Source organism: Electrophorus electricus, chromosome 3 (genome assembly GCF_013358815.1).
Source record: "Electrophorus electricus isolate fEleEle1 chromosome 3, fEleEle1.pri, whole genome shotgun sequence".
In the NCBI taxonomy this organism is placed as follows: Eukaryota; Metazoa; Chordata; class Actinopteri; order Gymnotiformes; family Gymnotidae; genus Electrophorus; species Electrophorus electricus.
In genome coordinates this window covers 28,901,705-28,927,500 of record NC_049537.1, presented here as the reverse complement: position 1 = coordinate 28,927,500, position 25,796 = coordinate 28,901,705, and the positions used below count along the sequence as shown (strand labels likewise).

At 45.6% G+C, this 25,796-nt stretch overlaps 2 protein-coding genes across 2 annotated transcripts in view; one reads left to right on the top strand and one right to left on the bottom strand.

Moving 5' to 3' along the window:
• ralgps2 (Ral GEF with PH domain and SH3 binding motif 2) overlaps positions 1 to 25,796 on the top strand; it is a 70,008-nt gene that overhangs the window by 34,733 nt on the left and 9,479 nt on the right. The window contains 7 exon segments of the mRNA XM_035524549.1: positions 119 to 202; positions 2,698 to 2,787; positions 2,985 to 3,077; positions 5,768 to 5,894; positions 25,524 to 25,585; positions 25,587 to 25,604; positions 25,606 to 25,663. Coding sequence (XP_035380442.1) covers positions 119 to 202; positions 2,698 to 2,787; positions 2,985 to 3,077; positions 5,768 to 5,894; positions 25,524 to 25,585; positions 25,587 to 25,604; positions 25,606 to 25,663 — 532 coding nt within the window.
• Positions 8,987 to 24,006, bottom strand: angptl1a (angiopoietin-like 1a). Its single transcript, XM_026995929.2, has 5 exons — positions 23,698 to 24,006; positions 14,548 to 15,463; positions 11,442 to 11,635; positions 10,304 to 10,574; positions 8,987 to 10,078 (listed from the first exon to the last, which is right to left on the bottom strand). The coding sequence occupies exons 2-5, from the start codon at positions 15,341 to 15,343 to the stop codon at positions 9,891 to 9,893; spliced, it is 1,449 nt and encodes a 482-aa protein (XP_026851730.2). The 5' UTR covers positions 15,344 to 15,463; positions 23,698 to 24,006; the 3' UTR covers positions 8,987 to 9,890.

Here is a 25,796-nt window from a genome sequence, read left to right as displayed (position 1 = left end):
CCCACTCTTAGTGTGGCTCCATTTGAAGGGCGGTGTTGTTCTCTCAATTGTCTTGTGGAGTGTGCTCCCTGCTGTTATGACCCTTCCTCTGAGGAGTCTGATTCTCCTTTTTTCCCAGGAGCTTGCAAGTTGTGGCTGGAACAAGAAAGAGAAGCACAGCTCAGCACCCAATGCTGTGGCCTTCACACGCCGATTCAACCAGGTAAAACGACACTCACGGAAACATGCGCGCGCGCGCACACACACACACACACACACACACACACACACACAGAGGCAGGGAGTTTTGGTCTAATGCAGGGCTACTGCCCAAGTTTTATCTGCTTGGCCCGGGTGCAGTTGGAAAACTGTCATCAGCTTTTTATTTATTTTTATTTTTTTTATTCCAGACATTTCATTGTGTTATGTAGGCCCCTTATCTCTGCGCTAACACTTATACTGGTGTGATCAAACACCGATTTTCATGTCATAGTCGTTTAGGGTGGAAGGGACGGAACAGGGCCTGTATGGAAGCTGGGCTATGTCTGCAGCCATGACTGACCTTGGCTCTCCTCAAGGCATGTAATGGGACCCACTTTAAGGCCTCGTCACTGGGCAAATGATGAGCGTAGAGCTCGTTGGAGCTGCTCTAGCCAACACATTGACTTATATAAGCAAATCACATCCATCTCTTACTGAAGCCTGTGTTATCCAGCATCCCTGTATGTCTGTTTGGCTGTGTGGATGTGTTGGGGTGTGTTGATTTTAGGACAAAAAGGTACTGACTGTGTAGGAAAAAAGACATGCACCATATCTTGTCAGCACCAGCAAAATAGTCTTGAATTAAAGTGCTTTTTTTTTTTTTTTTTTTTACAACTGTAACTGAAAAATATTACTTTTCGGTAACTGAGGTTCTGGGTTATGCTCAAACCCATGTGTATAATATACATATAGTGAGTATATTAACCCCATGTCCTGAAGATGTGCTGTGTGTGACACATGCACATATATAAAGTAATATAAAGTAGCTGTTTATTGCTCTATTTCTGAGTGTACTCACACAGGGCACACATATTCCTAATGACCAGCATGACCCTCTGTAATAAATGACAATACTGGTGTGGAATTTTTGTCAAGCATCTTGTGGAAAGATTCTTTCTAGGACCACTTCAGCTCTGGCCAAACAATTATTCGAGGGCTCTCTCTCTCTCTCACACACACACACACACACACACACACACACACACACACACACACACACATATTTTGTACACCAAATTAATGAGGAAAACAAAAACAAGGGGTCCAGCCCAGCCAATGAGGATTCCAGCCTTAATTACACCACTTGTTACCTGTGTGTGTGTGTGTGTGTGTGTTTGTGTTTGTGTTTATGTGCATGTCATCACAAGTGTTTTTTATTTGTGTGTTCTGTGGTGTATGTGTGTTACATGCATGTGATGTGCTGCTGAAATACTGCTGTAGTTGGGTACATTCTGAGGCAACGTGTGTAGTAACTCTCTGTTAATCCTCTCTGTTCAGCTTTGAGATGCTGAGTAAAGCTGTCCTACGAGCACCAAGTGTATACTCACTGTAGAAGGGAGTGGTCGTGTGTGAAATGAACTCTCTCTCTCTCACTCACTCACACTCACACACACCACTTCTTCAACAACTTATGAAGCAGGCAGATACTCACTCACTCACTCACTCACTCACACACACACACCCTTTGGATTTAAAAATGACACATGTTGTAAATTAAGCACATCTGGTTATCTTTTTCCCAGGAATATTGGCATATGTTTTGGCTGAATTCTGAGACATTCTTTAATCGGATGCCCCCCACCCACCTTGTTTTTTCCCCCCTCTGTGTTTTTTTTCTTGACTTCCATGAAAAGGGAGGTGTGTGTGCATGCACGCGTGTACCTGTGTGTTTGTATGTGTGTGTCTGTGGAGTCACTGCATTTGCCATATTCAGTAATAGATTAGGTGTGGCGCTCCTTTCTGGGATTGGGCTCTCTCTCTCTCTCTCTCTCTCTCTGTGTGTGTGTGTGTCTTCCCACACTGAAGCCACTATAAATAACCTTTCTGCACATGATGAATATATAAATCCTTTACAGATAAATGATTGATTTATGTCGGGACACTTGTAGTAAAGGGATCTTGTGTAGTAAAGGGATCTTCGAAAAGAGACAGGGTAAGAGGAAGACCTAACAGTATGCGTGCATGGATGTAGGTCTCATGCATGGCCCAGTGAAAGAGGTGACTGATATATTGAAGTGAGATGTAGCTGAACTCTACAGAAGAGTTTTGGAGGAGGCACTAGAAAGTTCAAAACTGAAACTGTAGAGAGGTGGAGACATCCACTCTTGCACAGTGGCAGTGGTCCCTCTTTTGGCTGAAGGTCTTTCCCTCACGTGGCATGGCTTCCCCTGTGTTCTGCAGGCACTGCATGATTAGTTAGCCCCTTGAACTGGATTTCTGCCTGGGGGTTCTTTTATTTCCACCTGGCAACAGCAATGAAATACTATTAAAGAAAGTAATTCTCTTCTTTGCTTACAGTTCAGTGCAGCTAAAGGGATTATTCTGAGAGATTGCTTTCACCTGACTCTGCTTTTGGCACTAGGATTGTAGGAGTCGTTGATGTCTCATATAATTTGTGTGTGTGTGTGTGTGTGTGTGTGTGTGTGTGTGTGTGTGTGTGTGTGTGTGTGTGTGTAGGTGAGTTTCTGGGTGGTGCGGGAGATTCTTCATGCCCAAACTCTGAAGATCAGAGCTGAGGTTTTAAGTCTCTACATCAGAACAGCCAAGGTAACATGCACTTCACCTCAGGTTTATCTCAAAATCTGCAGATTTGGGGAGGTTCTTAACATCCTTCATCACTTCATGTTCACTTTTAGATTTATGACGGTAGATTACATGCTCTTTTTCTGACTGGTTTGCTTACTTGTTTGTTTCTTCTGTGTCTGTGTGCATGCACGTGTGTTTGTCTGTGTTTGGCTGCACAGAAACTTTGTGATATGAATAACCTTCATGCAGTGATGGCAGTGGTGTCAGCTCTACAGAGCGCTCCCATCTTCAGACTCAACAAGACGTGGGCTGTGAGTATCCTCCTCCACTCTTGCTCTGCAACACGTGGTAGGTGTGGGGTTTGGGTTTCTGTTTGGGTTTTTAGATAGTCAATAGGCAAGTGAAGAAAGGGAAACAGAATTATGAGGGCCTGTACTTTACTTTGACTAGATTTTGTGTCTGCACTAGATGTGGCACATTTAAATTGAATCAGATTAATCATTTATCATCTAAAGTATATGCTGTGGATACTGGTTGCTATAAATATTTTACCATGCACTATGCTGTTTCAGTAGGGTTCTGCATTCATTATTTTATGTTGTTAATCTGCAGTCCAATACTTCTCTAGCACTAGTGAAATGAGTGGCAGCTTGGAGACAGGACAGAATAAAATCTGTGAAACATCAGTATGGGCGCTGGTGTTTTATTTCCAGCTGCTCATTATGGTCATGTCTAAGTGCAGGCTAGGGCTTTGCTGGTGAAGTTCTGGCATCTTTAAATCAGGCTGCCCTTGGTTTCCACGGTACCCAGGGAAGTAGAGATGAAGAGTGGAACAATGCATTTCAGATTCAGACGCGCGCACACGCACACACAAACCATGTAAGCGCTGTAGGTTAGTACTTTTTGTCACCCCTCCACTTTTGCACTTAAGACATTTCAAGCTTCATCTGAGTTGACATTTACTGCATTGGAATGGTGCTCAAAAGGTAACTAATGCTGGAACTGGGGGGATCTTTTTTGTACAAGGTATATTTTGTTTCCTTTCTCCTATAATAAATAGAAAATGAATATATTAAAATAGTCAGTAGATAGATACTCAGTAGCTTCTGGACAAGGGCAGTTATTCTATGGTGACCCAAAATAAACCAGTTATTGGAGTAGGTTCTATGTGCATGTTATTAAAATCAGAAAAAAGCTTTAAAATGTCCAGCGGGTGTAGAAGGGCATGAACAGACCTGTGGTGCTGCAGGAGCCTTCTACAGGTAGGACCGATGTCAGGAAAGATTTCGGCAAACTTAGATTTTGAAGGATGTGAACAGTTGACCACCTTCAACCGGAGCAGTCCATGTGTACTGCTGATTGAGGAGGAGTGAACACAAGAAAGCATGCTCTTTTGCGGCAGTGGAATGACCCAGTTTTCTAAAGATCCTGAGTCACTGGTGTTGCTCGGGGCTTCCAGAATGTTCTGGCTCCAATGAAAATGTCTGCTGGAGAGTGGACACCTGCTCCTTCTCTGTGCTTATACCTGTCCCCCCTCCCTACTCGTGCGTGTGCACACACACACACACACACACACACACACACACACACACACACACACACACACACACACAGAGTCTCTGTCTTAGGCAGGTCTGCTATCCATTCAGACATCTGCTCATCATATTCACTCTTTAATCCTCTCCTTCTGAGGTCTTGGAGACCCATCCCTCCCCAGAAGGCCCAAAGCAACATTCCTTCAGCTTCATCTCATTGTGGTTTTTGACTTTCTCAAGGATTTCAGCGCTTGGGTTTTCTCCACTCTCGTGCTCTACCACTCACAGTAAGGGGGTCACCACTAGAGATGCATCAGGTCCTGTTTTCACCAAGCTGATAAGAGTCCATCCCAGAGGACCACTGTATAATTCAGTCACACAGTGAGGAGTGAAATAAAGTTAAACCCAAGTCCTGTGTTTCTCGTGGCCCCATAACCATATGCTTTAGCCCATTCCAGCACATGATGTAGCTGAAAAACATCTTTCTGCTAGAAGCTCTCAGGAGCCATCAGCCAATGTGGCATAGATTCCAAACAGCAAAAAGGAAGAAGAATCCAGAAATAAGCAGTGCTTTTCCTTAGCCTGCAGGCCCCTGGCTTTGCTTTGTACACAGTGAGCCACAATTTCCCACTCCTAACAACAGGGGCTGTTGTGCATCATTTAACATCTCTAACCAAAAGGACTATGGATGAGTCACAGGTTTACTTTGAGCTTTTCGCTTTTGATCATGCTTTGATCATGCTTTTTAAATAATTTTAAGTAAGTGTTCATATGATTGTATATTATGTTATGTCACTGGTTGCCCAATATCTGCTCTTATTGATTTAACCAGTGTAGACAGTTGGCTTAGCTACTGTCAACACTTGTATAATCGCGTATTTTAGATGAGGACAGTTCTGTAGAGGTTGCCTGAAGAATTTGACAGATTCTGCTTAATTTGGTATCCTACGGAATGCCACTGTGCTAATTTATGTTAAGAGGCTGACAACATGCTGTTAGCTGTGTGTGCACAGCCTGCTGTTGGCTGTGCGTGCATGCATGCATGATTGCATGAAGGACCCATCTTGGTTTTGTCAGATGTAGTTCTGGTTTGTCTGTCGTCTTCACACTAGTTTTGTTAAATGTTGGTCATAGTTTCAGCTCCTTTGTACAAATTAGCTGTCAGAGAAACAGATGGACTGTAGGCAGCCCTCTTTTATACGTTGCACTCGCCATCAAATGCAGCCCAGTTAAAGCAAAAAAATAAAAAACCTACAGACATTTGATGAATGTTGGGCGTGCGTTTTTGAAGTATGCTTGCGTTATAATTTGTGTGTGTGTGTGTGTAACTTTTCCAAGAAGGTTCATAAGAGCAGCTGTCATGGATGTTGCTGCCTTTGCAGAGCACTGTAGGCACTGTGCAGCTGTGTTGCTTTAGGTGGGTGTTGTGTAAACCCTAACCATCAACCTGTCAATCTCTCATCCAGCTGCTGAGTCGTAAGGACAAGGCTACGTTTGAGAGGCTGGAGTATCTGATGTCTAAGGAGGATAACTACAAGAGACTGAGAGACTACATCAGCAGCCAGAGCATGACCTCCTGCATACCGTATCTCGGTATGTCTTTGTTTTTCTCTCTCTGTGTGTGTGTGTGTGTGTGTGTGTGTGTGTGTGTGTGTGTGTGTGTGTGTGTGTGTGTGTGTGTGTGTGTGTGTGTCTCTCTCTTGCTCCCTCCTGCGCGTGCACAGACACACACACACTCTCTTTTTTTCACTCGCTGTGGTCTGATTTCTCTCTCTAGTCTCTTCCTGCATCTTTCTCTATCCTTCTCTCACATACAGGAAACTGTTCTCACCATCATTCAAATTCAAAGTTCTTCTTCTTTAGTCACCAGTAAAGTAGGATTGGAGCCTACTATTTGTGAACATTGGCACAGAAGCACAGCGATATAATAGACTAATCAATTTGAGATATTACAGAAATTAAAAGATCTGTTAGACTTGGTTATAGTTATGTTAATGTAATTAATACCTCAGTCTAGTTAAGGTTCCGTACTGTTTCTATCATCCAAATTTTATACGAGTCTATTGTTTTCCATAAGCAGGCAGACGGTGTGTTTAAATGCTATCATTTGAAGTTTTAGCAGCACTGTTTTATGTTACTTTCTAGCAGACTTCAGCACTGCATACATTATTTATGGAAGTGCTAAGTTCATTAAAGAAGTTCATGTTTTCCACATGATGTGCGTTCAGGGCAACTCTGCCAGCCTGACTGGGATCAATCTCAAACCTGTAGTCCAAACTGCACACATTGAGACTCACTCGGAGAGACATGCTGCTCCAGGGCACTACTAAAGTGGGCATATTGACTGGTGTGTGTGTGTGTGCGCACGTGTGCGCACATGCACAAGTGCATGAATTTGTGTGTTCGTGACAGATTGAGATGTAGGATTGTGCTTTCTTTACCCATATTTCTTTTCTTTTCTCATTTTTCCTCATATCCCTCATAAACTAAGTGTCCTGCCTGCTGCTTTGTGACAGTGCGTATTCTGGCCCTTGTCACGATTTGCTCAGGGTCACCACAGCTCCGTGTGGTAAGTCACAGTGAGAGGGTCGACGCTCTTGTCTTGCATCCTACATCTCACACCCAGATAGCCGCTCCTACCACTCCCCCACAAGCGGTTGGAGAAAGGGATTTCCACTCAGTCCTCCATCTTCGCTGACGGTGCAGCTGTGGGGAGCAGCGGAAGGGTGTGCAAGCAATCACACTCGTGCTGCTGGGGCCTGGCTTGTCCTTGTTACTGTGGGTCAGTTTGGAGTCAGTTTGTTTGGCACTTATGGCTGTGGGTGGCAGGCCATCATGGAGAGAGCACCAGCTACCTGAGCCTTCTGCTGCCCCTCATGTGTCCTCTTTAATGGGACATGCTGATGAGTGCTGGTTTATTTGCAGCCCTGCTGGCGCAGTGCATGTCTTGAGTGGAGGAGAGGAAAAGAGAAAAACTGCAAATCGAAACCAGGCCATTGTGAAGACGCAAAGATGTCTTCATAGCACCGCTGTTGTGTCCCCCTTGCGTACCCTTCAGTGTCTGACTGTCTCTACTCCATCTCTGTGGTCTTGTTTAAGAACCATTAATTCCCATGATCACACAAAGTTTTTACAGATAGGTTGAGGGTCCAGAAAGCCTGGGTTTGGTCTGTTTTTATGATCATTAGTGCTGGCTTTCAACTCAGTTTTGCGTCTTTGTGTGCATCCATGTTGTTTGTGTGTGAAGTGGGCTGGACCACAGCCACTTTGGAAAGCAGAGTGGAAATAACTGCACATTTCTGAAGAAGATTTTAAACCCATTACATAACTTCCAGTCACCCATGTCTTACATGTATGCACGCACACACACAGTTGCGATGTTTTTCATTCTTGTTTACTGATTTGGTAACACCTTTAGATTGCTCTTACTCTCTGACTTTCTTTACTTTCCTCTGGCAGCCTAACTCTCTGTGACAAACAAACAAAAAAGCCAAAGGATAAACTTTTGTGTCTTTGATTTATGTAGCATGTGTTTGGTTCTCTCAATGGCAACCATTGAGTTCATACTGTACCATTTTGATCGGCTGGTAAACAGGAACTGAACTCTGAGAGACCGACAGTCTTATTATGTCATCCTTTAAAGATGTTCAGAATTCGGCTCTTTGGGAACAGATGCTCTTTGACATCCTGTTTGGTTTATACAGTGTGTATTGTGTACACTCGGTGCCTCTGTTACTCTGGCCTCTGTAGAAGGTACGGACCTGCCCCAGCCAATGAAGAGACATACACAATGGAAATTCACTGACTAAGTGGCGTGATAAAAACAGAGCGCCCTCTCCTCTCACCCGTCCTCCTCTTAACTCCTCTCCTCTTACCCCTGCCTTGTTTATCTCCTTTCTGCTGGGTTTCAACAGGCTAAAGTCTCTTGGGCTCTGCCTGACCTGTTGAGTAGGAGACTTCGACAGGAGATGTGAACATTTGAATGAGAACCAGGCAGGGGAGAATCCCTACATGTCACAACCTTTTGTGTGTGCATGTGCATGTGTGCGTGTGCCTGCAAACATGCATGGCTGTCCTCCCTGTAAGAAAGGAGTAATTGAGTATGTTTTGAAGGATGGCCCCATAGGGGTACTAGTGAAGGGGGGGAAATCATAAGTTTTATGAAATACTCTTTTCTAAAAATGAAACCAAAGCACTTTATGTGGAAGGAATTTACTCCTCTTGTGTGCCATTTCCATTTCTTCTCTCTCCTTCTCTCTTTCATTTTTTTCTCTCTTTAAGCCCCCCCCACCCCCAAATTTCCCTTGCCTGCTATCTATGCCTGACACATAGAAATATGTTTTTCATTGTCTCTGTGGTCCTGAGAGTTCCCCACCATTTCACTTGTCTACATACTTTTAACATGAAATCTCTCACTCTTTCTTCACTTGTTCCTTTCTCTCTCTCTCGCTCCCTCTCTCTCTCGGCCACTTTCTTACCCTCCACTTTATCTCCCTCCCTCTCTCTCTCCCCCTCTCCTTCTCTCCCTCTCTCAGATAATATTGCAGAGTAATCAACTGTATAATTGGAAGTGCAGCTGTGATTCCACATACTGCTTGAATAATTGGACGCGATATTCGCTCAGCCCCTGAGATGCAGTTTTTTAACCCTCTATAACCTGTGTAGCAGAGTTGAGCCTGAAAGCATTTTACTTAAAAACAGTTTTTATTTTGTTTGAATTTGCCTAGCACATGACATGAGCGGGTAACTGGTTCCACCTTCTATTAGAACGTCCCCTCAACTTTCAGAGGTGCATCTGGGGTGTCTGAGGTATGTGTCTGTCAGTGCTCATGGAACAGGGGATTCTGATTGGCAGTTCTCTTGTATGTACAAACTGTAGTGGCACATATTTGACATTTGATTTTATCAGTTGCACAATGAATGAATGTAAGAGAGAAAAACTCAGTGTACATCATAATGGGGGAAACATAACCAAGGGTATAACTATTATAAATAACTACTGATAAATAACAGGTGAGTAAGGGCAATTCTGTAATATGAGTTCTTAAATTAACTCTTAAAACAAAAAAGACAAACTTACAAACAAAATGTATATTTACAGACCAGCAATACACATCAAACCAGATGCCGCACTCAGCACAGTCTGTTTCCAGTCCTTATTGTGCATGGAGGGGGGGGGGGGCAAATACACAACCAAAAGTGTACTAAGAGCAAACAGCAAACATAGGGTTTATAGCAAAGGTGATGGATGGGTTAAAAACAGCCCTGAGGTTTGGATGAGGGCCAGAGACTGATTTGAGCTTATTAGACTTTTTAGTGAGGAGTCTGATGTAGTTGGTTTTTCATACCGCTGCCTGTGTGATTGCAAGCAGGGTTATGGTCTACAGCTGGACAGAGACTGACCGTCACCACTTAACTGATGCCTAATCAGTTCTTCCGAGTTCTTCTAAAGGTTAAGAAAAAATATGGCTATAAATTAACTTTGTGCTGAATAAACAGGTCTACTGGACGAGGTGGAGTTTAGGAGACTCGCGGGATGGGGAGGTGGGTTTTATGCAGTGGGGGATGGGACTCCAAGGGGCGGATCTCTCAGTCAATTGGCCGAATCATCATGCGGACAGACTTGAGCGAGTAGAAGCCTCCCCCATACTCGGCCCAAAAGATGCCATCCTGGAACTTGCTGCGGTAAACGCCACCTGAGTACCACACGCCGTTTAGGTTGGTCTGTCCACATGCATTGTACCACCAGCCACCTTTGTGGAAGTGAGCGCAGTTTCCTGTGACCAGAGAAGAGCCAGTGAGCCGACAGAAAGACAGTCACAAAGATAATCATCTAGATAGTTGCATAGTACTCCCGAAAGTCAATGGATTATGGCACATTGGCATAAAGGCTTAACCCCTGTCCTGGTTTGGGAGGTGAGGGTGAGACTTGGCAGACAGCGGAACTCATCTCAGCGTGTGACGTGTAAAGTTAGCAGCGCGTGAGTCCAGGGCAGCTGTACCTGTGAAGCTGTCCTTGTCTCGGTCCAGCGTGGTAAAGGGTTTGCCGTTGTGGCTGGTCAGCGAGTCACCAGCATTGCCCTGGTATGAGCCCAGCCGCAGACGGAAGCTGTCACTCTCCTCCTCAAGCCGGAAGCTGCTGTACTCGGCATAGATCTTCTTCCCCACCCAGTCCTCCAGCTCTACGAGCAGCCTGTAGTCACCCTGCTTGGCCAGGCTGTAGATGTTCTCCAGACCCAGCCAGTACTCACCGTCAATGTTTCCGAAGCCTTTCTGTTGGGCAGGATCAGAGGGAGGGGTTTTGTGGGCTTGTTAGTTCGGGTGGCATGTGGGTAGAAATTGCAGGAAAAACATGATCTCTGTGGAGAAACTGATTTATACAGTGTTTGGTTCTGTGTGATTCCTGCCTTTGCAATAATCTTTACTGAAATTTGTGTTGATTCCCCCCCCCCCTTTCCTTTTCCCCTCTTGTGTGTTTCACATGCACAGACACGCGCGCGCACACAGCACGTGGGTCTGTTGCTTCTGCTTACAGCTTTGATTTTTAAACAGGCATGTTCTACTCTAGGGATGCAAGTTTGTCATGCTGTGAGAGCAGACAGAGGCAGTAGGCATGCACACACTCCCTCACACACAATTGGGCTCTTCCCAGAGTGCAGCGGGGCACTAAAACAGTAGCCCTTATCCACGCTAAGCTGTCCAGCTGGATTCAGATGTGCACATTAGCCAGGTTTGAACAGGTGGAAACTGTGTCTGTTCTTCTGGTAAAGGTGAACTTGCTCAGGGACCTCAAGGGCTGTGTGTGCACTTCAGGGCTGAAAAGAGTAGCCTCGTGCTCAGGTTTGTTGTGGTGCATCTCTCCACATGTGGCATCCAGGGCTTTTTGGGGGGGGGGGGGTCTCGTCTCGTCTCGTCTCTATGATCCTCCCTGCTGTCCTGGCAAAGCTGTGTTGGTGAATGTTGATCTTTGGATCTTTTGACATTGTTTACGTTTCTACAGCAGAGCACTGGGTGGGCCCAGTTAATCAGTCATCGCACATTCCATCTCTCGACACACAAGTTCACTTGTGTCCAGTCACTGCATTGTAATTGGCAGGGTGCATTTGTGGGTCTGGGTCTATGGGTGCTTGTCTTCCTTACCTTGTAGTTCTCCCAGTTCCTGAAGAAGTTCACTGAGCCATCTTTCCTCCTCTGAAAGACAGTCCAGCCACCATTGTCCAGCCCGTGCTCACACCAGGCTTGAATCAACTTATCACTACCCTCTGCCTTCAAAAGATACATCCCACTGTTGCTGTGGCCCGCTTGGCGTACACTGAAGCAGTCTCGGAATGGCCCTGGGAGAGAGGGACAGAGAGGGACAGGTAGTGTGTGAGAGAGGGAGGGATGGGCAGATGGATGGGGGGTGGGAGGTAGGGACAGTGAGAGTGCGAGAGAGCAGAAATAGTTTTTAGCACAGCCCTGAAGCTGAGGGAGAAAGGTTGTGTGTTGTGCTGGTTTGTGTGCTGGACACTGCCCAGCAGCAGACTGATTTGGTTCATGAACTGGTCTATGACCCCATTCTCTTGACTAAAGAATGCACTGTCCCCCATCCAGGCCAGAGTGAAGACGACAACAAGATGGATAAAGGGTGAATGTTTACAGGCACACCAGCCTTGTAATGTCAACAAACAAGCCGGTGAAACTATTAACAGAGACGTGAAGATTAAGGGTTCCTAGAATACCCCCGTGCTCCACGAGATTTGAGGGCTCCTCTGTTCTTGCTGAAGTGGCTCCCTAGGGAGATATCTGAACATCCGTCAGCTGTACACCTCGCGTCCTCTGTGCTTGGTCAGCTCCTCACTAAACCCTGCTCTCCTAATGACGATGGCATGCCTGAGCCTTTTCTTCTCTCTATGTCTCTCCCTTATCGACGATGCCCATATCATCAGCCTTAAGCTAAATTCATCAGTTATGTGGGATTAAGCCAGGAAGAGTTGGTGGGTTGGACAGAGAGGAGAGAGGACCAAGCATGGGTGGTGATGATGATGATGATTGGTTATCTGTGTGAGAAGCTGTTGCTGGGTTAAAGGGAAGCTCTGTGCTCATGCTGAAGGAGGTGGGTATCCCAGCATGTCCAGCAGATCCATCAGTTAGGGCCTTTCAGCACACACAGCCGGCCTTCGAGCCAGGCAGGATGCACCCAGCAGGTATTAGACAGGTCTGCTTTTCTTAGCAAGGCTGTGTTAGGTACATTCTAGACCAACTTTGTTTTCTGGGGTTGCGAAGCCTGCCCATGCAACTGTCTCATTTCCTCCTTACTTTGGGTGAATCCGCTCAGACGGTGGTGTGGCTGTTGGAGGCTAGCATGTCCACCAGAAACCATGTGATTTTAGGTGAGGCAGGCTTTTGCTCAGCTGCTCTTGGCAGGGGGAGGGGGGATTGTTCGTACTAAAGTGCCCAGGCCAGCATGTTCTGGAAAATACATCCTTCTGGAGCTCAGAGTGGGATGGGAAAATCTAGTACTGTGGGGAGTTATTGGAGTTGGAGGTTGCTTTCAGAAAGCTTAGAGCTTAGAATTTGTAGTCCAAAAGGGTTTGATAATGTTAGTGGATCTGCCACATACATACATACACTGCAAGTCTACTAGGGCTTCACGGTCACCAAAAGTATAAGTGTTTCTCCTGATGAGATGAAAAATCATGAAGAGGACATGTCTGTGGTGTGTGTAGGAGACTGAGACATACTGGCAGCAGCTCTGCTCTTTTCTGAAGACCTGATCCAAGTCAGTGTAATTATAACGTCTGTTTTCACTCATGTTCTGTAACCACAGTTTAAAAGTCTTTTAAATGATAATAAATAATAATGAAGATAAATCACACTGCAGGTTCAAATTACTCTTGTAGGAGAAAACCCTGTAATTTACTACAGATGCAGGCTTCTTGTGGAATTGGGTGTTGATCAAAACCATAATTCTTTAACATCTAAGTCTTTTGGGTTCTTGAAAAGCTTCATGTATTAAGTGTTTTTTAAAAAAAAGGATGTACTGGCACTAGCAAATAGTAAGTGTTCTATGAGCCCTGATGTCATTAAGAGCCCTGTTAAAATGCTCAAGGCTTGAGCTCATACCAGCCCTATGAATTCTTTTACCTCTTCTGAGTAACCCCACTAAAGCCCCTGAGAGCCTTCTCTCTGTCTGGTGATCTCTCCCTCTCAGGTGCCAGCCCTTTGCATCTGCTAAAAGCACTGCAGTAGTGAGAGACAGAGGCTTGTGGAGTCATGGGCAGCCTCACAGTGCAGAGAGGAAAGGTGGTGCAAGCGTGTGGGTGTGGCTTCTGGTTTCATTAGGTATGGTGATGTGGATGCTGTGTGTCAGCTCCCTGAATCTGGTGCTCGTATATCAGTCTTGTCGCAGGTGTAGAATCTGTTGGATGACTGTGGGACAGCTGGTTTTCATTGTTTTTATCGTGTTTGTGCTTCAGAACATGTTCAAATGTGAAATGACACATTCCTGCACCAATGCTCAACCTCTCAGCTACGTGTGTGCGCACTCTCGTCTGTGTGTCTGCTGTGCCTGTGTATTTATTGTTCCATCCCTCAGCATTGTGTGCTGTCTGATGTGACTTGCTCCTGCAGTGAAGTCTGCTTTCTCCCTCCTAACTCAGAATCACAGCCACATGAGCCTCCACTCTGCAGGAACATGCTGCATGTGTGTCTGTCTATGCGCAGGACCACTGCCTCTGTAGTGCCATACATGTTCACTAGGTGTTCATTCACTTCTGCCTCTGACTTTGTTTTGAACACATTTTGATTCCTCCTCTATTGCTTTCAGCTATAACATCATGCTTCATTTTCTGCATGATTTTTTTAATAGAAAAACATTGCCATAAAAATCAATGTTTATGCTTAAATTCACTGTTGGAGACTGTGCTCCTTTACGGTGTGGGTGGATGTGGGTGGGTGGCCATGCATGCATGCATGCATACACACAACGTCTGAGCTCCTGGACAGCACAGGAGTAGCACTGGACTCTGGGATCTTTTTGGGACCTTTTTTCATACACTAGAGAAACTATTGAGCTCTGCTTTTCTGCACCTAGCATGTTCCCTTACAAGTCCAGGCATGACCATGCTACAAGTACTGACCACACAGCCCCCTCAGCCCTGGACAAGTCTTTGCAAAATATGCAACCTAATATAATACAGAACTGACTATGGAGGTCAAACAGAGCCTAGCAGGCCCAGCTTCATGCTCTGATGCCCCCATTTACCATCTGAGGTGAGCGTTCCCTGCGGTGGCAGAGGCACACCCAGTGGGTCTGTGGTTGGTGGGACCTCCATGCGCGAGCCGCGTGGGAAAGCACGGTTGCTGTGGTCGCGCTGGATCTCGTTGGTGAAGCGGCCGGCGGCGACCGGGATGCTCTCGGGCACCACCTGCACCAGTGGCGGAACAGCGGGGGGCTCATGGCGGCTGTAGGCACGACCGCACCGCTCCTCCAGCGCAGAGATCAGCACAGACTGGTTGTTGACGGTGGCGGCCAGGCTGGCGAAGCGCATCTCCAGCTCCTTGTAACGCGAGGCGAGCCGCAGCATTTCTGACGTGACGTTGAGAACCCGTGCCTCCAGCTGGGCCAACTCTAGAGAGTTGTCACGCTTGCGGATGATCTCGTGCAGCAGCTGCATGTACAGCTGTGTCACGCGTGAGTTCATGTTGCGTGACTCTTTGCGCAGGAGCTTCATCTCATTCACCAGGTTGCCGTCGACGTCGGCCACCAGCTGCAACGTCTCTATCTCGCGCCGCTGCTTGGACAGCACGTCTCGCAACACCGAGATGTCCATGCGTGTCACCCGCTCTTCGTCTGCCTGCGGCCCAGTGATTGATGCACAGATGGGGCCCGTGATCTGCTGCTGTGGAATCAGGAACGTGTATGCGCACCTCTTGGCATCGTCCGCCGTTCGAGCGGCGGTTGCCGCGAAGGCAGCGGCTCGTGGCCTGAGCGGACAGGTGCCAAGGGCGACGAGGGAGAGGCAGAGAAGTACCCCCAGGTTCCACTTTTCTACTTTCATGGCTGCTGCACTGTTCTTCTCCTCCCTCCTCCTCTTTCTTCCTCACTTCCCCTCTTCCTCCTCAGCCTGGGCCTGCGCAGGCCAAGTCTTGTCGGTGACAGACTGAGCTGAGTAATTCACCTATAAAAAACAAACAAGGAACACAGCCGTCAGTCAACAGCATTTCAGCGTTCGAAAGGGCGCAACGTGAGGGGGCAGTTCAGACTGTGCTCTCCATCACATCTGAAGAACACTAATGAGAAGAGAACATGCCTTTTTAACACCTCACTCAGCTCTGACACCCACAGCAGCCTTGCATGCTCTTCTCAGAGTATCAGCCCTCTCACTCCAGGAACATAACATAAGAACAAAAATCTCCTCTTGACATGCACCTAATGGCTGCCGTGGGGACGGGACTGAGGCGGGGCAAGGAAGAGGCACAGGGAGCCAGGCAGCGTGGCCTAATGGTACTGCCTCGCATACTGACTCTTCAGCTCAATGGAATGGCAGATGGAACGTGCAAGGTACCCAAGTCCTATCATATAAATGGAGTTAATGGAAAGAGAGAGAGGAGTGTGTGGATAAACCAAGTTCTGATTGATGAAGTTCAGCAGAGGGCATGTCTGTACCAGTTCTGATTAATTATGTGCTGCAGGTTTCTCTGTGTTGTGGAGGTGCTGGCAGAAAAATAATGAGATGAGCAGACAGCAACAGAGATTTGTGTATTATGCAGAAGAGGGCTTGCTAGTGCCTTCCATTTGACCAGCTGTGCAGCTTGGTTTATCTCAGACTCATGAAACCAGATTACATCTAAAGCTTGAGAAGAAGCTTCCATGCAATACAAACATCCTAAAACAGCAGTTCATGTGGAAGCCATGAATTGCAACTCCGGTGAACTTCAAAAGACCTTTTTAAGGAAAAGACAGCTGCTACATTTATTAATTCTTTACAGCTGGAAATCATTAGCATGTGATGCTGATGTGAGGTACTGTTAGCTAGCATCAAAGCTGTTTCATCAAAAGCTTTTCAACACTCATGGGAGTCCACAATTAGCCTAGTGTTTCATGTTTATTTTAATTGGTGTTTGATATTCAATCTTATTGTAATAGTTTCAGTAAGATTAAACTGGTATCATAGACAGGGATTATCTGGTTAAAAAAAAAAGTCCGAATCTCCCCTTTCTCCAGCCATTATTGCACTGACCTGATATGCAGGAGTGGTAGCGATCTGAAACACTGCTCTGTACATGCAGAATCCCATCAGGAAGTGCAACAGCCAAAGAGTGGGTTGTTTACACTGCACCTTTCCTCAGCTGCATTCCAATGCGATTTTGTCTCCTTGCAAACTGGCCTTTAAACACCCAGTCCTGTCTGAAGTGTGCCCCAAAGCCCTCCAGCCCTCCACTAATCTCTCATTTATCATAGCCCCTCTCTGCTCCATTCAGGCGTCCGTTCTCCTTCCCCTGCACTCAGACATTAAAGTCACGGCTGTTCCTCAGCCCCTGCCAAAGCAAACGTGCTCTCCTGCCTGTGCTTTGGCTTGACTGGCGTCCATGCCCCAGTCATCCTGCACCATGGGTAAATTTAGTCCCCTTTTTCCACCAGGGACTCACTTTCTGCTATGGCAAACTGCGGCCTTCCTGCAGGGGGTGAGTATTTGGCATGTCCCCTGCTGTGGACTCTGTGTATGGGGTTACTATTTGGCATTGCTCTGTTTTCAGCACCTAGCAGATGCTCAGATCTGCATTCACTCAAGTGCCTCACTTTGGTATACACACCTTCCAAGACACACACACACACACACACACACACACACACACACACACACACGATCATGCACGTCTTTCATGCTTCCATACTGCCATGTGGGTTTCTATGAAGCCAAGGCCACGTCAGCATACCTGGTTGCAGTTTACACACACACACACCCCGGCTGGCAGTTTTTACATTATCCCTTAGAACTGACTGTGAAGCTGCCAGCAAAGACTGTGAGCCATGTTGATTCTCTGCACTTTTCATAAATATATGCTGACCTATGTGCTCCAAGAGAGGTAAACTTTGGATTTAGCCAATTATTTCTGAAGTCTCATTTGAGCTCTCTTTTTGTGCTGTTTTTTTTTGTTTGTTGGGCCATGTCTGGTTTCAGAACTGCTTTGAGCATTTGGTGCCTTTAGCAATTATTGACTGCCTGCTGGCCAAATTAAGTACAAGAAGTATTCTCCTCTACTCCTTACCCCTCTCTCTCTGTATCTCCTCATATCTCTATCAACCTGCTTTATCCTGCAGTTTATCCTGTAGTGTTTGAGGGGTGGTAAGGGCCTCCCTTGTCTGATGAAATTCCCGCATTTCATTCCATTTCTTCCCTTCAGGTTGTTGAATTGAGCCATTTTTCAATTTTGTGCACAGATTTTTAAATGAAAAGTATTTTTCAGTAGTCTCTCGCACATAAGTATACGCATACATGCGCACACACACAAATAAAATGGCTCAAACTGATACCTCACACAGACTGATGAGGACAAAACTAGGACAACATAAGCAGAAAGAAACAGCAGTGCTTGTTGGAGGGGAGAGAAGGGTAAAGGAAGCAAGGAGCAGAACCAGTAGAACCTAAAGACAAAACAATAGGAGACATGTGGAGGTAGGAAAATGGGTTAGATAGCTAAAGCGTCCATTAGCTGTCCTACTGACTGTCCTGCTACCTGTCCAGAGCAACTTTTCGTGAAAAATGACTGACTTCAGGCCTCAGGATTGTCTCCATCTGTATCCTGTCACACTCAGTCAGATTAGCATTGATGGCGTATCTAGTGGATACCGGCACAACGGATTGCAAATTTTTTTCTTCACAGTTGCTTTGGAGGAATTATTTTGGCCCTGGGGGGGTCTTGGTAGTGGACGGCTGACGCGTCCAGCATGACCCAAAGCCAAACAAGTCAACAGCCTCTGGGTCATTGGCTTTTAGTGGGTTGTTGACTTGTAATGGGCTGCTCGTCTCTGTTCAGGGTTTATGTTGCTCCCCTTCTTTGTCTGCTCTGTTGCCGTAGGCTACCTGATGGAAGGAATTGTGTCTCAGTGTTAGTCTTGGACTGTTTATTCTGCATATTGAGTACTAATAACAGAGACTGGTGTGTTTGGCTTGGCTGTAAAGATTTGGAGCCGACATACCGGTTTGTCTAGTCTAGACAAGAGTCCAGAGGCTCGTATTGTAATTCCAGCTATATACAGGTATAAAGTGAAATAATGTTCCTCCAAGACCATGGTGCAACAGAAAAGAACAGCATAAATGCCAGGAGTGCCAGCCTGCCCCCACCCTTGTCTGTGCTGCCAGCACACACCTGCCTCTCTCGCCTTCCCCGGCCTCACCAGCCTGACCAGCCTGATTCTGCCATCTCCACAGCTACAGCCATTGGAGCCCTTGGCCAGTTGTCCGCAATTGCATAACTGGTAAGCCAGGCTCTAAAACCTTCCGTTACACTTAGGACCTTTTGAACTGATATACCAGATCTGTTTAGTTGTTTTTGTTGGACACAGTCACACCAACATCGGTTATAGAAGCCATCAAAGATCTGTTCTTCTGACATTGTGTGGTTCAGGGCATAGAATCATGCATTGTGATTGCATTGAGGAAGGTGTTAAACGAATAGTAAGTTTTGGCCATGTGGCAATTACAAAGCTTTCAACACAAATGCCAGCAGCCAAAGACCTGATTCCTGGCTTTGTCCTCCTTACCATCCTGCTTGAAAATATCCAGATGTTCCCAAGTGGATTTGTCATGAAATATATTTTAATTACTCAAATGGATTTTAATTCTATCTTCCCTTGTTTTTGTTTTTTCAGCAAGCTTTAGCAAAGAAGTAGATATTTTTCTTTTGCTATCCATGTTGGTTGCCAGTGCCATCTATGAAATCTCACCTCCTTTAATTTTTCAAACAGAGCTTGTTAGTGTGTCCCTGACTGCTAGATGTTGGCAGCTTTTGAACATCAATTGTCCTCTAAGCTATAAGCTTTTATAATCTTTCACAATGTCCTATGCTAAGTCAAACAGTGCATCTCACTGACACATTTGTGCTTTAAGAGTCTGTCTGCAGTTTATGAAAGGCACATTAAAAACAGTCAAACCTCCTTTGAGGGTTAGCCTTTCATCTCTTCTGTTGTATCATCTATTGTAGAACTGTGTGTCATATATGCTGTTTCATTAGGAATAACACTTTGTCATAAAGAGTCAGGATTTGTGAAAAGTACCTTATAAAGTTTATTGGTCTAAAGATTTAGAGATATTTAAAGAGTAAAAGTTATTACATGAAGGAGTAAAAAGCAGATTGTCTGACTGACAGACTGGCTCTCTGAGTTGAGAAGAACTGAGAACTGCTGAGAAGAGTGGAACCAGGAATGCTTTGTGGTTCAGTGAAGAATTATCCTCTAATGTAGAATATCTTGAGTGCATTTTGAGATTACTGACAATAGCTTCTATATAGTTTCTATATCGCATTGTTTTTCCACATGGGACTATGATGAAAACCAGCTAACTTTTAATCATTAGGTTAGAGATTGTTAGTAAGCAAACCTACCAAATGCTGTTATGGTATAATTTTAATTTACTAGGAATGTATGAAATTCCAAAAGAGAAGGTTCTTATTAAGAACTTGCCAATCTAATTGTTATCTAATATTAGCAGCCTGCTTCAGAAACGTGCATGCAACTCCAGAACCTCTGAAGGTCTCGCCTGCACACTACAGAGCTTTAATATTAGGATTATCCAGAAAGTGATGCTTTAAGTATTACTACACAGTTTGATCGACTTTATTAATTTGACCAGTATTTACACAGACATACACGTGCATACACACAGCTCCACCCAAACCATAACACACAAGCTTGTGTGTGACCACAAACACAAAAAACACACCTGAGTTATTGCAGACAGGTTAGAAGGCCTTGGATGTGATTTATTTATTTTAATACTAAATGTATTTCCCAGCCTTTATAACGGTATTAGCGATTTCCACATCTGGCCATCAGACTTTCCCGGGCCAGGTCTGTGGGGACACACAGAAAAGAGAGTGGTTGAGGCTGAAAGGGAAGATGCATAGGGTCAGGAAATAACCGAGGAGCAGAGAGGGCGAGGAAGAGTACAGCGAGAGGGGATCCCATGGTGGGATGTGTCAGGATGCTGGGAGCCCCATTCACTGCCCTTACATGCAGCCTCTGTGTGTTTGTGTGAGTAAGAGATAGGGAGGGGGGAATGAAATGGGGGAAGTAGTAAAGTAGGTTAAACTTGCTTTTTTAGCAAGTGGAGTGTATTGGTTTTCCACGCAACAGAGACCACACGCATACGCATTTGGTATGGCAGCAATTACTGACACAGTTCAACATTTCAAGCAGGGCCAAAGATCAGCAAGCCAAAAAGTCTCAACATGAAGTTCCCTTACTCACATTGGAGAAAAACACTGACATCATGAAAGGTAGCGGAAACGAGGCATTGCAGGGAGCTAGAGAGGTCTGGGAGAGAAAAGCTCAGAGGAGGGGGGCCTGTCCCCTGTGCCCTCGGCTGCAAGCTGTAACCCCACGCCACCTTTTTACAGAGTCTGAGGGGAAATTGAGCTTGGCATGGATGGGGAGAGCAAGAGTGCAGTGCTGGATTTATGGAGTGAGAAGACCGGGCACACAGGCCTGGGGTGCAGTATTAAAAGAACCCTCTAAACTCAACGAAGCGTGGCCTTTCAGGAATAGCAGTTTGGTTTGGAAAGCACAGTCTCCTGCCCCATGACACGTAAACAGCCCTTTCCAGTACTTCTGATTTCTGACTGCTCTCCATCAGCTGTTAAAGTCTTTTTTCCTGAGCCTTAGGCCTGTGTTTCAGTGCTTCTAATCTCCACACTGCCATTCTTCTGACTGCAGTCTCAGAAAAGGGTTTAAGGGGTTTAAGGTGTCTACCAGCCCCCAGATACTCTCGAGTTACAAGCCCTGAACATGCCTCCTTTGTGTCTGCTGCTGGGAGTGTGTGAGTGTGTGAGTGTGTGTGTGTGTGTGTGCGCGTGGGACACTGTGAGAGACCACTTATTAGAGATTTTGTTTTAAGTGGCCAGGCCTACCAAACCTTTATAGACAAGGTTAAAAAAAGTGTGTGTGTTTAAACAAATAAGCCCTTGTGCTTGAAGACAACCACAAGAGTCATATCCAGATCTGTTTATGGTTATAGGGTATTACTTTATTGTCCTATTACATGGTTGCAAATCACAGAGAGGTCATCTTGCTCTGTGACAGAAATGAAGCCTGTGTTTTGTCTAAACGGTGAACTCGGTCAGACCAGCAGTGACGTGTGCTGCGCGTGTGTGAATGTTAGTGTGGGTCTGTGTGTAACTCTAATGTCTTACATTCCTCTGCATGTATTTCTCCTGTGCTGAAAGAAAGTGGTCACGCTGTGTTGGTTTCCTGGAGGCCTGAGAGAGAAGTGGATCCAATTAGAAATGTTCCGTGGCATTAAGAGCTCCTTGCAAATCTACCCTGCAAATGTGCTGCTGAATAATATGGTAACAGAAGATAGAACCAGAGTTAAGAGATGTAGCATCAACTATTGGTAAACTTGTATGCGGGTGTGATAAATGACCCGGAGTATGATGGTATACTGGTACAGAGAAAAACTCAAAGGAGGCACTGTGATGCAAGTGTGTTTTGCAGTGTTTGATTTGTATGCAATTAGATGTTCAGCTATTAATCCTACCTGTTTAATGTATATGCTGAAATAGTGTTTTGCATGTGTAGTGAACCAGTGAGTGTTCAATGACATTACAACAGTGCATGCCCACCATAGCAAGTTTCTTGCAGAGTGGTGTGGTGTGACACGTGCGCGCACACAGTCTCCCCCTGGCAAACCCTTATCATTTTTCTTACATACTGGCAATACATCTTACACTACACTAATGGCCTTTTACCAGGAGACTGGGAGCAGATCATTCTTCCACATGCCAGGAACCAGTTTACTGACACGTCATCCCTTCTTCCTGGGTCCTCTTTCCATCATTCACTCGTGCAAGGAAGCTGTCTCTACCACACTTCCTCAGGGAATAGACTGCACTAGAGATTGAGTCAGTTCTTTGACACTGTGCTGCTTTCGGGAGTTTTACACACTCACGGCAGGTGAATGGCTGCCAGATTCTCAAGCACGGAATGTTCCTTCAAGAAAAGCGGGGTGGTGTGGCATGGTGGGCTGTGCGTTTTTAACCCTGCTTGTAGGGTTTCCTTCCTTAATCTCCATATAGTCCCATCATTTGGTATGCAGTTGCTTTTAGGTTACATTTATTTAAGATAAAATGGTGTCACTTGGTTTTTAATAGGGTTTTACTGGGCCACATTTTACATTCTTAATCACACAAGCAGCATGAGATTCATACTAGTGTCCAGGCAGTGCTACCCTCTCCTGTGTGTGTGTGTGTGTGTGTGTGTGTGTGTGTGTGTGTGTGTGTTTCCATATGTGCTTTAGCACTCTCTACACCCCATGCTTCTGACCAGGCGAAGTGGCCCATGTTATGGGGAGTGGCAGCCAAGTTGTGGGGTCAGTCTTCAAAGCATCCACTGTCATGCTGATGTGTGCGTTTGCACGAGCGCGTGTGCGTGCGTGAGCGCATGCGCGTGCGTGTGCGCATGCACACAGGGAGAATATCGAGTGACCAGATTCCGTGTTTCTGCATGAGGAAGCAGTTAGGGTTAAATGACCTTGTGTCTCTGATGGTTTGTTTTTCTTTAAATGTTGCTTTTATGAATGGAGCCCCTTATTCCATCTCAAACAATGGAGGAGCACTCTTTAGAAACCAAGCGTTTCTAGACATCACAGCATGTCGTCTTAAAGAACACTGCAAATATGGAGCATATGGTTCTCCAAAAACATTTCCACACAACGAGCATTTGCAGCCCCACAGTAAAACAAATCCACTCCTCAGGCCAGACCACATCAAGCTCGGGCCTTCCCGCTTCCCTGGAACAGTGCAGACCAGTTGCTGCGAGTCAGGCGCTTAGCAACAAACAAACCTACACGTCAGTCCGCTGAAGGTCGGGAAGGCAGAAAACAGCCTCTGCTCTGAGCAGATGGTTTAGCGAGGAGCTTTCTTTGATCCTCGTCCTAGTTCCGGGCTGCTGTGTAACTCGGACAGGGGGAGTGGGCATATTCTTATCTGGCTCTGAGCAGGATTGCTGGGAAGCTTCTTTTGGAAGAAAAAAGAAAAACTCCACAGCAATGCTAAGCATGTGCTGGGTAGAGAGAGAAGCAAGGCTTTCCTGAGGATGTGTCTCTGCTGCTGAGAAACAGAGAGCCAAACAAACACGGAGGAGGACTGTGTGAAAGAGAGAGGGGGAAAAAAGTACAATAACAAGCTCACTTACCTTTGCTCTGTGGATGTTTGCAGATGGTTGTGTTTCTCTGTGTGGATATTCTCTGTGTATTTCAGTATATTTTCGAATTTTATCCGGTCTTATGATTCTGCTTTCTTGCCGGGCCCGAGGCTCTGTGGACGTCCACGGGGCTGCACTCGTGTCTCATATCCCACGTTTAAGGCCTCCTCTCTGGGACAGCTCCACTCTGGATCTACCCCCTCACACGCTCCCTGTTACCAGGGGCCCTGCAGGCCAGTGGCGAGGCTCCGGGGTCAGGCGTCAGCAGCTGCAGAGCCGGGCATGGCTCTGGAAGTTTGCGCTCTGGAGACTGAGCCCTCTTCACATGCCGCCTCCACTTTTTCACCAATCACGGGAAAGGGAGGGGAGGGGTGGAGAGTAGAGGCTGGGACAGAGGGTGTGGGGGTCAGGTGACTTCCCTCCCCCCCCCAAACTGTTTTTTTGGAAGAGACTGTAAATGAAGTAGAGACAGAATAAACCAGTGCCTACAAATGTTTCCTCTCCCTTTGAGACCCTCATTCTTTTGCCAGAGAAAGAAGTTGTCTTGATGGAAACAGGTTTTTCTCTCTCTCTCTCTCTCTGTGTGTGTGTGTCATGCTCTCTCACTCATGCATACTTTTTTTTTTTTGGTAATGTGAGTCAGTGTGAGTTATTTGACCTGTGGTGTGAATTGTAGTTGAGCATTTGCTAATAGTGATTAGTGCTGGGGATTTTACCTGCAGATGCTATGTAATGTATGTATGCTTGCTCATGTTTTAGAATTTAATTTACTTTAGCAGAGTGTTTTGAGGGGGTTGCCACATGCAGGCTGGATTACATCAGCTCAAATGAGGTGAGAGAGACATGAACAGAACTCTTCCCCCTAAGGGGTGGGGGGGATTTTCACTCAGTGAAATCTCCCACACTGTTGTTCATAACAGAGATCTGAGTTACATTTCACTGACTAACTTTCTCTCACTCGCACTGTCTCACTTCTGCCCTGCTATTGCTGCCCCCCCCCCCAGCCCCCGTGTCTCTCTCTCTCCCTCCCTCTCTCTCTCTGGTTTTTTTAAGAATGGTGAAGGAAGCAGTTGATAAACTAGTTAACTTTTTTTTTTTTTTTTTTTTTTTTATCTAGTCTTCAGTCACTGCGTCAATTTGCACTTTGCACATGTATGTGGGATAACCTTTATGGAAGAAAAAAGAAGCATGTTTTAAAATGGCTCCTAAAATAAATGTCCTCAGTTGAAGCCGGATCCTTGGAAAACACTAACCCAGTCATTTGTTCCTATGCTCTTAGTTGTTCCTAAGCACTCATACTCCTTTTCCTTAAAGCCACCCATATTTCTTTTTAATGTTAATATTTTCAGTAGTAATGTTCCTAATGCTTTCAAATATTTATCCAATCTGAAATAATCATTTCGTCTACAGCCAGAGGCATTCTTCTGTTCCTCATTTGAGTTGAGTCTCTCTTTCCTGGCCTCTCTTTTCCTTATGAACAAGCTGAATCTTCTCATGCTGTTTATCCAGTGACACACACACACAGAGCTGTGTGTGGACTCTGAAACACCTCGAAACACTGGAAACCCATTATTTGGTGCTTCAAGAAGAGAGGAATGTGCTTGGATGATTGCTGACCACAGTAGGAGGTTTGCGTTCAGAAGAAATTGGATGACCCTGTTGTCCCTGTACGCTTTCTGTTCACAGCTGAAGACTGTTGACACAGTTTCATGATAGTGATGAACAGACAATTGCATGCACACATGAATGCAAAAAATAAACTGTAAACTAATTTTGCTGCATGTGTCTGTGTGTGTGCGTGCGTGTACTTTCTTTAGGTATGTACTTGTCTGATCTGACCTACATAGACTCAGCATACCCCTCCACTGGCAGCATTCTGGGAAAATGAGCAGCGCTCCCAATCTAATGAACAACATACTGAGAATAATCTCAGACCTGCAAAGATCCTGTGATTACGGTCTGTCTGCCTGTCGTTGCCTGTGTGTCTGTTGCGCCTGTCTGTATGTCTTTGCTATACTTGTGGATATAAAACTGAAAATCTTTCTGATATTACAGATCAGTAATAAGAAGAAGATGATTATGCAGATGAA